Source organism: Ooceraea biroi, chromosome 5 (genome assembly GCF_003672135.1).
Source record: "Ooceraea biroi isolate clonal line C1 chromosome 5, Obir_v5.4, whole genome shotgun sequence".
NCBI lineage: Eukaryota > Metazoa > Arthropoda > Insecta > Hymenoptera > Formicidae > Ooceraea > Ooceraea biroi.
Genome location: NC_039510.1, coordinates 15,255,193 through 15,267,973, shown reverse-complemented (window position 1 = coordinate 15,267,973; position 12,781 = coordinate 15,255,193). Strand labels below are relative to the sequence as shown.

Sequence of the window (12,781 nt, the reverse complement as noted above, 5' to 3'; positions counted from 1 at the left end):
AGAAATCATCCTAATACGTATGAATACACATAACAATCTATTTTGCTGATTGCTGTCAGAAATCTGTTCGGAAATGTTAGTACCGGGCGCTCGGGCGTTTCGAGCCAACCTTGGATTAGCCACGTGTTGGACGAAGATACAGGCTCACCTGGTGCTACCTGTCCTTGTCCATTACTAGCCGCCATGTGATATATATTCCACGCGAGGGGGAGGAAGCGCATCAGACTATCAGCATCATCGGGCATTGTCAGGCATGACGAGGCAGCACGGGGGGTGACAGCGCAGGGTGCGATAATATATGTACGATATTGTCCGTGACATCGCGTTATAGGCACGTCGATGGTGTTAAGCGATCGCGACATCGTACGCGAGCTAGCGAGAGTGTAAAGTGTAAAGCGGTGTAAAGACCGTGCGGGCGTCCGCCGCGTTGCGGATTGCGATCTATCCTCTCATCGGCGGTTATCGGCGCTCTTTGATCATCGTGATGGCTTCGTTCGCGTGGACTTTCCGAGGGAACGTCAACCGGTTTCTCATCGACGCGCAGATCCTGCAATGCCTGCTCGTACTGGCGGGCCTGTTTTTTAACCTCTCTCAGTGCCTCTACGAGGATCAAGTCGGCAAATTCGATTGGTAAATAATACTCGGCTGCGAGGCAAAAACCTCTAAATAATGCAGAGCTACGCTCCGCTCGTTCGACGATGTTCCGAGAGTTCATCGCTGAATTATTTTATGCCCCGCTGTTGTACCGAAGGATTTGCTAGCTAATCAATCGCGTTTGCGGCACGTTTGTTCGACAGGCGACAGAATTACGTCGGCAAAATCAAGTTCGCCAGTTTCGACACGGTGTCCACGGCGAAGAAGATCATCGTCGCCACCGAGGAGAACGTCATCGCCGCGCTTAATCTCAAGTCAGGTAAATGAAAATGCAGAGTTGTCTGGATATGTATTTGCGACTGGTAAACACTGCGTCGTTGTATATCCTTGATGCCTTTGATTTTCTAATTTAAGTTTGAATTGTCCTGTCCGTATCAATGCTAATTGATTAATTGATTATCTTGAGACGTATTAATAATTACAAGACAGGTGACAAAATTCTATGGGTATCGAGGGAACTGTAGAAAATTGATGCAACATTAGATATGTACTGAAATGATATTGCAATGCAACAGGTCAAATATTATGGAGGCGAGTGTTGGAGAAAGGTTACGGTGGTCGCATCAGAACTTTAGGAGGTGTCGCGGATGGAGATCTTATTTCTGTCAGCGGAGGTGTCCCGGCCATTGTTCGTGCCTGGGATCTGGCAACTGGGCATATACTTAACGAGTGGCCAATAGCGGAACAAAATACTGATAGGTATAAAATGACAATTATTAATTAATTGAGATTTCTCTTGATATGCGAGACTCGGCTGACACAATGATACTAATGAGAAATCTGGAAGTACTTGCATCTTGATAATGGAATCTGATGGATGATAGAAGAAAGATCTGTGTGATTCTGTTTTAAATAATATACAAAATGGGATGTACTATACATCTGTCAAGGCTTTCAGTGTTAATAGGTTGAAGATAAAATGTAATCCATTGCTTTTACAGATATGAATCTCCATTTATATCATTTTCTACATTGGGCTTATATTCATCTGACAGGTTTTTTTACTTTTATTCAAAGCACAGTTAATAATATGTGTTGTATACACTTAGTTGTAATTCTCGTTGTTGTAAATATTGGATCATCTAGTTTTATGTATTTCTATTAACATTATTATTCTATTAAATGAGTAATATATGCATAAGAAATGTAATCTGTGGTCTTTCAAAATGAACAATCAATATCTCGTGATCAAAATTTGTTTTCTAAAATTTGTTATCAAGGTTCAATGTGTCAAGTTTTTTTTTTAAGCACGTTAAGACATACAGTTTATCGTATTGCAGGATAAAAGATGTAAAATGGCATATCAAAGATGGAACATTGCATCATATACTACCCATTTACAATAGTGGCGTTGAAGTAACATCTTACGACAGTAAGACTGGAGAGAAACTGAAGACTCGGAGGGTTTCTGCACCATTCATAAGTCAAGAAACAGAGTAAGTAATAACAGATTTAAATTTTCATCTTCAATATTAATTTCTCCTTTGGTATTATTTCAATAAATACCTTTTCCTTTTAATATATAAAAACATTGTATTTTCTTACATTAAAAGAATAAAATTGGTATGCGCTTTGTTTATTTAGGTGTGTCTTGGCAGCTCCGTACTTGGCATGTTTGAAGGGAGACAGTTCTTTAGCTGTAGTGTTCTTAGTACATTTATTCGATACTAATGCACAGCCGCAGTCAGTTACGATAAACACGATATTCGGGGCTGGCGCGCAAGGGCCATTTAGACTAGAATCTGTGCGTGGAGAAGAACCTGTAATTTCCATTAACGCCGATAATGATCAGAGAAAGCGGATCTTAATTATCGGAGAACTTCCGATTCCTATACAACGAGACATCGCTGGCGATACAACGCTTTATGTTGTTTCCGTTGATAACGAGAAAGTACTTTTGGAAACAACGTATAAGAACGGAGTAAGTACTAAAATATATTCCCTTTTATCCTTAAAACAGATTTTTCTCGTACATGTTTGCTTTACAAGCGTCTTATAATTTTACTTATAGAAGATAGAAATAACAGCTATGAACCTATCATCATCCACACCTTTACCTGAATTATCGGCTACTCTGACTCACGCTTCTGTACAATCGCCGACTATAATGGCATCGGTTTGCCCTCGTCAAACGAAAGGGGTAACATGCCGTCACTTATTATCCTCGCAAGATCACAGCGTCGCGTTATTGCAACATAATAAACTGGTATGGGCGAGGGAGGAAGCACTCGCTAGTATTGTGGCTGTTGAAATCATAGAATTGCCCATGTCCGACAGAGATCAAGCTATCGAAACGGAATTTGATCAAAAAGAGAGTAAGTATTATTATCTGTTACACGTCACGTATTGTAGATAAAATAGATAATATAAAGTAAACTAAAAAGTTATACTTCTCTATTCCTATATCGTGAATTTAACTGAATATTTCTTATATAATACATATGAATTCACGTGTATATATAACAATATAAATTCCGTCCTTCCTTCACTAATGAATACCGAAAAATAAAATGTCATCTTTGTTAAATAAGAACTTTATTGAAATGTATGTGAGGTGTACTCTTATTCTTGCTTTGGAAACATTATTGCAATACTTAATTTTTTTACATATTAAGTTACATACAATATTATTTCGAGAACATTCAGAAGCTTGCTGTTTTAATTAATAACTCTTGAAAAATGATACTGTTTACTAGCACAATTCAATCTTTAATAACAATCTACCCCTGTTAAGTTATATTAATTAACTCTCTTTTGTGAATGGCTGCTGGCAGGTATTGATGTAGACAGTTCATGTAAGTAGTGGAGCAGGAAAGCTGGTTTTAATGCAGTACTTTGTTTTATTGCTACTTACCAATTTGCATGATGCAACTTTATTATGTACAGGCTCCTAAAGATAGCAAGAAATGTAGGACATACATATGTGGATGTGATTTATTTAACATATATACATATAATTAAAAATATTAAAATTACTATCTATGCATGATATATTACATGTAATAAAATGCCTATATTTTTGCATTTTTGTCATTTTTAAATTAAATTGTAATGAAGTAGTGTTGAGATAAACAACACAACAACATGATAATTTCGTTTTTGTATAACAACCAGCTGTGTAAAATGCATGTAAAGTTTTCTTACGACTTTTGAGAGATTATCATATACATAAAGTCAGACTTTGCTACAAAAGTTTCATAACGCAGTATACATAACTGCTTAGTGATCGTAGTATATGCTAGTTGCTATTCTGACATTGTCTAATTCTTCCTCCCGTTAGCTAAATCGTCCAAGCTACGCCGTCCAACCTATTTCGATGAAACAATTATTCAAAGACACGTATTTTCTAACTTTTTTATTTTAAACAGGGGATGTGCTGAGCATGTTTCTTCGGAGGATCACGTCGCAGATCAATCAAGTCCGAACGTTCTTTCAAACGATACTAGACTTAGTGCCTCAACAATTCAATCAACGTATCGATCTAGTCCGAGATAAATTTGGTTTGCACAAGATGATCGTAGTCGTTACATCCGCTGGAAAGGTATGAATCCTTGTATGTGCCAAAAGTACTTTGCATTACAAATGCATTTTTCTCTTTATAGTTGTACGGCATAGAAACCAGGAAAGGTGAAATTATTTGGCAGCTCAGACTACCTAACATTCGCGGTTTCACGAAACTATCTAACACAATGATCTTGTACGTACAAAGAGGTAGCAGGCATTTTCCGCACCCACCGCAGTGTGCATTGTTAGCAGAAGACAAGGTACGTACGCATTTATGTATCGCACTTAACGCTGCGTATAATATTTGCGCGTTTGTCTCACGTCTCGTTTGTATTACAACAGGAAAGTGGAGAAGGTGTCGTATATACTTTTAATCCGATTACTGGACAGCCGTTGGACGGACTGATAAAGCTTGGGTACAGGATAAAGCAGTCTATGCTACTCCACGTAGCGACTGACGATTTCCTACGCGGTATTCTCATTCTTGACGCACGGGATAAGGTGCACGTTTTTCCCGACAGCGCCACCGCAGTCGCAGCTTCGCTCGGGAAAAGTACATATCTTTTTACTGCGGATCAAACGACAGGAATATTGTCCGGCTTCTCTCTTTCGTACAGCACGACACAGGTTTGTGCACGTGCACGCAAGTGTACATCTAGCGCATTTCTGCATTGGCGGATATCGATTATTATTTCGATGACTCGTTACAGGAACTGATCGCCCACAAAGTATGGGAGTTGTTACTCTCGCCAAGAAACCAGAAAATAACGCAAGTCGTAGCGAAGAATCCGATAGAACGCGTGCATTCTCAGGGGAGAGTCCTGAGCGATAGATCGGTGCTGTACAAGTACATCAATCCTAATTTGGTGGCAGTAGTGACCGAAGGTATTGGACATGCCCATAAAAGTAAGTGTGTCTCTGTCAGCGATCGCGATTCGTTCGGTATCGATCATAAAACATATTTCTAATATTCCTTGTATTATCGCGCAGATACGCTTAATTTGTATCTACTGGACGTAGTATCCGGAGCTATGATTTTCTCGATCACGCACAAAAGGGTACACGGTCCAATTCACATTGTACATTCGGAAAATTGGTTGGTGTACAGTTATTTCAACGAGAAAGGACGTAGAACGGAGATTGCTACGTTAGAGCTCTACGAAGGGAAGATACAGAGTAATACCACAGGTAAAAGTCAACTTTCCATCGGTGTACATATACATAATGGTATGTTCATTAATTGAATAATACGTAATATTGGGTATTTCAGTGTTCTCCTCCTTAGCGACAACGAAATTGCCAATTGTAGAGAGACAAGCCTTCATTTTCCCGGCATCTATTGAATATATGCAAGAAACAATCACTGAAAAGGGCATCACTAGTAAACATATAATCGGTACGTGAGGTTACAGCTTGTTACTTAGGAAAAAATTGTATTATTATACGTCTAATTATATTTAATAAATTTTATAAATTCGTCTGTTTAGTCGCTTTAGCTAATGGTGGAATACTAGAGTTGCCGTGGATGATGGTGGATCCACGAAGGCCTGTTAATCATGAAATGCGAGAGGAAGGAGTGATACCATACATGCCCGAAATTCCAATCCATATGGATGCTATTATTAATTATAATCAAAGCGTTGCTAGGGTTATGGGTATTCATACTAGTCCCAGTGGCCTTGAAAGTACTTGTTTAGTCTTCGTATATGGTCTTGGTAAGTATTTATTGATATTTTATCTACTATTCCCTCTGAAATATTCTTAATCTTGTAAATTGTTCTTTATATAAATTTATAAAATAATTTTTACGCTTACAGATCTGTTTTACACGAGAGTGGCACCATCCAAAACGTTTGATGTATTAAAAGAAGATTTTGATTATTACCTTATTGTGATAGTGCTTGCGGCGCTGTTGATCTCATCGTACGTCACCAAAAAATTAGCATCACAGAAAGCTCAAAAACAAGCGTGGAAATGATGCCTCGCTCTTCTAAAATTGTGCAATATTTATGACTTCGATCATAATAGGCAACAATTTTTGCTAAAAATAACTTGTAAAATATACTGTTTTATAAATAGCTAATTTTAAAACACACAAAGTGAGAACGCTACCGTGTTATCTTACCTAAAAAAATCTCTTAGTCTTAAATCCTAACTAAAAGTATACATAAAGTACATATTTTATCTTCTTAGTGGTACAGAACGCACACGCGCGACGGATAGAATCTTTCAAAGTGCGCTAATTAATAAATGACGAGAGTGGACCATGATCATCGATCATTAAACTACGTTAAAGTAACTGATGACGTGCTCAAAATGTAATTGCTTCTTTATTGCATAGCAATTTCTGTAAAAGGCACGACGTTTTTTTTGATACCTGTGCATTTTCAATTTAAACCGAAGCAGGAATCAGCAATTTATAAAACTCAATAATATAATTTACAGCGAAGGTATTAAAATATTGATAAAATATTCAGTATATGATACTGAAGAGCGCCGAGTATAGATGTTTGCTTACTATGCAAAAGGAAAATGTGTGATTGTGTTGTATTGAATAATGAAAACCTAATTTAGAGAAATAAATATTGTGTTTATAAGTTCAGTTTGCAATTGTGAAATGGAATCTTTGGTTATCGTGGAATAATAATATTTTACATCTTTCTTTGTACCTGTAATTTAGAATTCTTTATAATGTAATATGTAAGATGTATGCACTTTATATACACATGTATATTTCAAGTTTCTTGTAAGATATTATTACGTATTCAATTCTGCAACAGTTTAATTTCCATTATTTATAATGTTTACAAGAAGTGTCTTGTTAAAAACTGTAAACGTGAAGAACCGTAGTCACATAGACTTTAAATTTTCATCCTGTTTCCTCTTAATTTGTTACAAAATTCAGTTTTTTACTATTTAGTAAAACGAACTAGAATTATTTGTACAACTTGAAAAATTAAATGACTCTACTAAGAAAACATTATAGAGAAAGGAAATCTGAATTATTTCCATTTATATGCATTTTTCGTATTTGAAACTGTGGCTCTCCGACTGCCAAACTATATAAATGTGGCAAAGACATTAAATTACGTTGAAAGTCATGTAATTTAATTAATCTTAATACATTCGCTTCCAGATCCACTCAGAATCAAATAAAAGTGATCCTACTCATAGAATATTGAAATAAATGTAAAATTTGATATATTGCGATGTACTAAGAATGCAATATTCATTGTTTCATATAAACATTAAAATTAATATGAAACAGGAGGAATAGTAATGTAAATATATCTATCGTTCAAAACTGAATAATTTTTATCACGAGAATAAGTTTTATTTTATAAAGTGTAATCAATCGCTTTGTGTGTAGATAGTAAAAAGAAGTATGATTATTATATACGTAAGTTAATTGTACAATGTGGATAATAATTATAAGCATGTTAGAGAATTACATATGAATAAAAATTCCGTCACAGAATTTTATTACTTTTTTCTTTAATGTACTTATAAATTCATATGAGAACAATTTTAAACGTATATAAATTTGAACAAAGTATATGTTTTTATATACGATTAATTTTTTAAGTCTCTAAAAAGCTTTAGATGATTCAGAACACACGATTTAGATACACAGAACAAGGATGCTCCATTTATAGGTTTATAGGTTTTTTATTTAACATATTGGCTATTCTTTTCCTGAATATACTGAATGACTTCATTCACATTCTTATAATACTCCTTTGATAAAATAATATCTGTATCCTGTAGAATAACACAAATTTAATATAGTACCATATAGTATTAAATTTTAATAGGAATAGAAACAGTACATAACAGCATTGCATTTGACAATTAACTTGAGACATACCAAATCCTTCATATCAAACGTTGCATCTGTCGCTATTCGTTTAATTTTTGAATTCCAGATACTAAGACATTTCACCCACGCGATATCTCCATTATAATCAGCAATATCCTTATACAATTTTACACAGCACGCCTACATTAACAAAATAATAAGTCCTCAAAAATGCATATTCAAATATTTGCACACGTATACTTCTTATGCCCGGTTCCGCCAACGTCGCTTAACTTTAACCGTAGTTTAACTCACTTTTCATCTCTTTCTAATTGCCCGCTTAGAAAGAGACAAAGAGTGAATTAAACTACGGTTAAAATTAAACGATGTTGGTGGAATCAGGCCTTACTTACTTGCAATGCAGTGTTTTGACGCGCGCTAAGATACATTTGCGTGTTAGTCAGTATTTGCCATAATTCTTGCTCCCGGAGTTTCAATAACTGTGCAATTACCCCCAAGGTGGACAACAACTCGTATTGCAACTTATAAATTTGCGTAAATTTGTAGATGTTCGTAGCACCTTTATGGATACTTTCCTTAGAAGATTCAGCCAGGAATTTAAATATCGATGGCAGTACTTGACTAAAAAAATTAATTACGATATTTATTACGCCACTCGACGTTATTGTTATTTAAATATTACCGCATTAAATATAAGAAATACAAATCTTACCGTAGAGTTCTGCTTTTGATAAAGTCATTCGATATGTCGGCGAGTACGTGCAACAGTTGCCATGCACGATTAATTACAAGAACATTTTCATCTTCAAATCTATCCATCAGTGGATGCCATACTTTATGCACGATAGGCAATAATTCATTTTCCCACTTGATTAATATTGGTAAACCTTCTTGCAGTGTTTGCATCGCCATTAAAGATTCCTGTACATTCTTGGAAGGCAGAAAGTTTAAGCAGCGTATCATAACTGTGATGATTATTTTTATATGGGCTGGCAAGTTTTCGTCTTTCTTGTCTACAATAAAATTACATGCAATACGTACATTTGTGATTTGTAGAAATAATGATTTACTGGCTTTTATTACCTTCTACATTGGAATCGGGACAATCCTCATTTGTTTCTTCCAATGGATCAATGTTCGATGCATCTGCATCCGATTCTATTCCTTCAATATTTATTTCTTCGGCCTCAATTTTTTCATTAATTTTTTTCGCGTTGTAATATTCTAATAAAGAAAGAATAATCGTTTCCGAGGGACTGCTGTTCGCTCGCGTATCTTCTTTCTTTGCTACTTCCGTATCTTGCGATTCGATTAACATCTTTATACACACAATAAATTTATAAAAGACCTTTAGGAATGAATATGTGTTCTTTTTATAATGAGAAGTACTCAATTGCCTAAGTACATCTTCCACAATTCCCTTTAAATGTGGCAAAAATTCTAACTTGCTATATTTCATAACAACTTCGACAACATCGAGTACGCCAGGATTACGGTCCAGCTTGCGTAATTTTATTATCACGTGATAAGAAAAGTAATCTACATTCGCTCGTAGCAGATCGCCAATTGTTTTATGCTGCTGCACCTCCGCGATACGTTCGAGAGTACGCATTCCAATGTAGCTGATTAAAGCGTTTCCACTACCTAGAAAATTACTTATACTTTTCATTTGTTCACAAAGAACTCAGATTCTATATTTTATAATCGATGACACGTACCGGCCCTTTCAATGATCAGGTACAAAGTTTTCAGGAGATATCTGTCGTAATCGTGTTGTAAATTTTCTGCTATATGTGCTAATCCTTCTGTTAAGAGGCAACATTGTACTACATTACTCTGTGCTTGTACCAAGGAAGTATCTTCAGTCACTTCTATGGGCAAATACCATAGCTCCTCTGTTGTATAGAAGTCCACAATATTCTTGTATAAATGTGAAACTGACGGATTTCGAACGGAGGCTGAAACAATGAAAACCATAATTGTGTTTATACAAAATCAATTTTGGCAAATGGTTTATTTTATTATCAAACAAAAGCATCGTCTGTCTGTATCACCTAAAATCCAGTTAAGCAGCAAACTCAGTTCTTTTCTGTATTGCCGCATATCTGACATAAGTTCAAAAATAGTATCGACTAATATTCCAACGTCCCCAAGTTCTCCAAGCAGTTTGCATATTACAACAAGTTTTTCTTTACACGAGTTATCCTTAATAAACTTGAACTGCCTCCACGAGTTTGATCCGTAGAAATACGCGGGATCGTCTAAATCTTTTACATTTACCGTCTGCAAAACAGACACGTCGCTGCAATCTATCAACATAATATGTACAAGCGCTAACAGCAGCCTTTGTATGTGAGCCTGCGATCTCATAATATGCGGCAACCGTCGGTTTCCAAGCAGCCTTAAATAACCAGTAAACTGATTTAAGAATGCTAACTGCTCGTTGTCGTCTGAAAAATATTTAAAAAATATATGTAAAATTGCCGATTTTCATATTTTTGTACTCTCGATAATTATAGTCTCTTAATAATTAGAAAAAAAGATTTTACCTGACCGTCTAACGATTGTGGGAAATTTTGTAAGTAAATCATAAAATTTATCCTCCAACGAGTCAATCAGAGATCTCATATTATAATTCTCCATATAGTTTTCACTTATAGTACGCAGCACATTGTGTGCTCTCTCAGCAACTTCTGTACACTCGTCCTCCGACAAGCATATTAGATAATCCATTAACGCCATGACGTTCGGTCTCATATTTCTGTATGAGATATTTATTTATTTATTACATTGCAAAAATGTAAGAAAATAAGATATATTACCTGGGACAATTTTGAAGTATAAGATTGATGCTTTCGACCAGTTCCTCTCTGATTTTGTGATGGGAGTGGCTTCTGATTTTGTCTAAGAGTTGTATACAATCGCCAAGTCTAATAGCTGCAGCTTCGAACCATTCCTTACATCTAGTAGCTCCTTCCAGATTATGTTTTATGTCGCACTTCGTCTTACATGTAACAGGCTGTGCTGTGCCAGTGGATATGCTGCAACTCTTTTTCATAACTGCTTCTATGGATAACGCAGTGTCCTCTTCCTCTTTATCGTGCATTATGAGAGATATGATTCTTCCCCATGCTCGAATAGCCATCTGGAAAAAATAATTAATTGTGTTTTAATATGTTTTTACAAGAATATTTGAAAGAGATTGTTGGGATGTACAAAAATTACGTATTACCATTGTAACTCGATGATTCTGGACCTCACTTTGCATTGCAATTTCCTGTAATCCACCAACGACACCAGGTAAAAATGCCATAATGATATCAGCTACCTGATTTTGCATCACGATATCAGATTCATCTATTTCATCGTCTATATGGCACAGAGCCATTGTTGCATCTATCGCTGCTAATCTAGCAGTTAATGTAAATCAATATAAATACATGCACATTAAGACACACATTAAAGTTAATGAATACAATATAATTCTCAATATAAATTTAAAATGTACGCATCTATACCTTACGACAGATGACTTTTCAGTTCTTGCAATTATTAGGCATAATAATATTCCTTCACCTAATTTGTGTATATTTTCTTTGGTATAAAGCAACTCCAGGACATCGGAAAAGCATTGGTGAATCATGTCTTTAATACACAGAGTTACTGCTTCCTTAAGTTCCTCATGAAACATAATTACTGTAAAATTTAAGCAAGTGATTATGTTATGTGAAATACCGTTTGATATAATTCAGTTTACGTACCACGATTTGGTTGTTGCTTGTCAAAAATCTGGATCAAGAGAGTTCCATAGATCTCATGAAAAAGCTTTAAGTTGTTAATTCTAATTTTTTTTAATACAACTCTCAAAGCTTTCACCAACTCTTCTTTAATATCTATACTGTATATGATATACGCAATAAAAAATAGATATGTATATGTAATTGTATATGCACAATTACATTTTTTCTTATATATAATATAAATTATGATAAAAGATATTGTTATGCATTACCTCACATCCTTGCTTCGCAGAAGATGGATAATAGGAAATAACCAATTATTTGACAACTTTTGTACGATTTCATCTGGAATGTTATTTGTTATTCCCACAAGTTTATGTACCTGATCTTTACTTGGATTGTTCATCAGATTACTGCAGATGAATTTTAACTCCAGAAACTGTGACATTGCCATTTCGATCCCAATGTTAAAACGTCAAAATCTAACGTACACTATCATCTCTTTCTTATCCTAATTTGTACAATTACTGAAGCTATTACTCTGCTGTAAGTTTACAATATAGTATTACACTTTCGAGTTTATTATAAATAGGGTGATAATATAATTTTCTAATTTTCTAATTATATTTACAGTATTTTGAACTGAAATGCCCACGCTCAATTAATCATTTTGTACATCACTTCTCACTCAACTAATGTACTATTATTTCTTATAAACATTGATGTCTATGCTGTCAGTACGAAAAATGCAGTGATGACGGATTAAGGTTACATCCCACACTACTTCGCACAGTTTCGTGCTACATATGTTCATTTGAATTTATTGGTTCCTTTCGATGGCTCCAGAAATTCATGCGCAAAGAAATAAAAAAAAAAAAAATAACAAAATAACTAGATAAAACTAGAGAACCTCAAGTAAGAGTATGGACATCGTGGATTGAAAATGGCGTTCGTTTATCACTAGTATGGTCACTATCTATGATGGCGCGGTCCCATGGTGCGGAATATGCGCAATGTGGAATTTGCAGAATCCAACCAATGACAGACATTCCGCCACAATGCT

At 35.3% G+C, this 12,781-nt stretch overlaps 2 protein-coding genes across 5 annotated transcripts; one reads left to right on the top strand and one right to left on the bottom strand.

Moving 5' to 3' along the window:
• The first annotated feature begins 205 nt into the window (after positions 1–205).
• On the top strand, positions 206–7,632 carry LOC105285252 (ER membrane protein complex subunit 1). Of its 3 annotated transcripts, XM_011349357.3 has the most exons (16): positions 207–630; positions 798–913; positions 1,170–1,353; positions 1,596–1,649; positions 1,935–2,090; positions 2,239–2,575; positions 2,666–2,969; positions 3,429–3,449; positions 4,023–4,195; positions 4,257–4,418; positions 4,501–4,785; positions 4,869–5,064; positions 5,149–5,346; positions 5,429–5,554; positions 5,646–5,873; positions 5,976–7,632. In XM_011349357.3, exons 1-16 carry the CDS (start codon positions 485–487, stop codon positions 6,134–6,136), a joined length of 2,847 nt encoding a protein of 948 aa, XP_011347659.1. In that variant the 5' UTR covers positions 207–484; the 3' UTR covers positions 6,137–7,632. The 3 variants fall into 3 exon arrangements, with proteins under 3 accessions (XP_011347660.1, XP_011347659.1, XP_011347662.1); XM_011349358.3 differs by lacking the exon at positions 3,429–3,449 and having other exon boundaries at positions 206–630; positions 5,976–6,136; XM_011349360.3 differs by lacking the exon at positions 1,596–1,649 and having other exon boundaries at positions 485–630; positions 5,976–6,136.
• Positions 7,633–7,807: 175 nt separating this feature from the next.
• On the bottom strand, positions 7,808–12,608 carry LOC105285251 (TELO2-interacting protein 1 homolog). Of its 2 annotated transcripts, XM_011349356.3 has the most exons (14): positions 12,350–12,607; positions 11,991–12,262; positions 11,740–11,876; positions 11,497–11,674; positions 11,211–11,388; positions 10,801–11,123; positions 10,528–10,739; positions 10,033–10,428; positions 9,697–9,936; positions 9,062–9,622; positions 8,691–8,991; positions 8,371–8,599; positions 8,027–8,158; positions 7,808–7,920 (listed from the first exon to the last, which is right to left on the bottom strand). In XM_011349356.3, the coding sequence occupies exons 2-14, from the start codon at positions 12,170–12,172 to the stop codon at positions 7,828–7,830; spliced, it is 3,162 nt and encodes a 1,053-aa protein (XP_011347658.1). In that variant the 5' UTR covers positions 12,173–12,262; positions 12,350–12,607; the 3' UTR covers positions 7,808–7,827. The 2 variants fall into 2 exon arrangements, with proteins under 2 accessions (XP_011347658.1, XP_019889129.1); XM_020033570.2 differs by lacking the exon at positions 7,808–7,920 and having other exon boundaries at positions 8,149–8,181; positions 12,350–12,608.
• Positions 12,609–12,781: the final 173 nt, after the last annotated feature.

Coding starts and splice junctions, on each gene's coding strand:
- LOC105285252 (XM_011349357.3), top strand. CDS start 485: ATGGCTTCGTTCGCGTGGACTTTCCGAGGGAACGTCAACCGGTTTCTC. Junction 1,650..1,934: donor GGCTTATATTCATCTGACAG/GTTTTTTTACTT, acceptor ATCGTATTGCAG/GATAAAAGATGTAAAATGGC. Junction 2,576..2,665: donor AAACAACGTATAAGAACGGA/GTAAGTACTAAA, acceptor TTTTACTTATAG/AAGATAGAAATAACAGCTAT.
- LOC105285251 (XM_011349356.3), bottom strand. CDS start 12,172: ATGGCAATGTCACAGTTTCTGGAGTTAAAATTCATCTGCAGTAATCTG. Junction 10,740..10,800: donor ATACTTCAAAATTGTCCCAG/GTAATATATCTT, acceptor TATCTCATACAG/AAATATGAGACCGAACGTCA. Junction 8,992..9,061: donor TCCCGATTCCAATGTAGAAG/GTAATAAAAGCC, acceptor ATTTTATTGTAG/ACAAGAAAGACGAAAACTTG.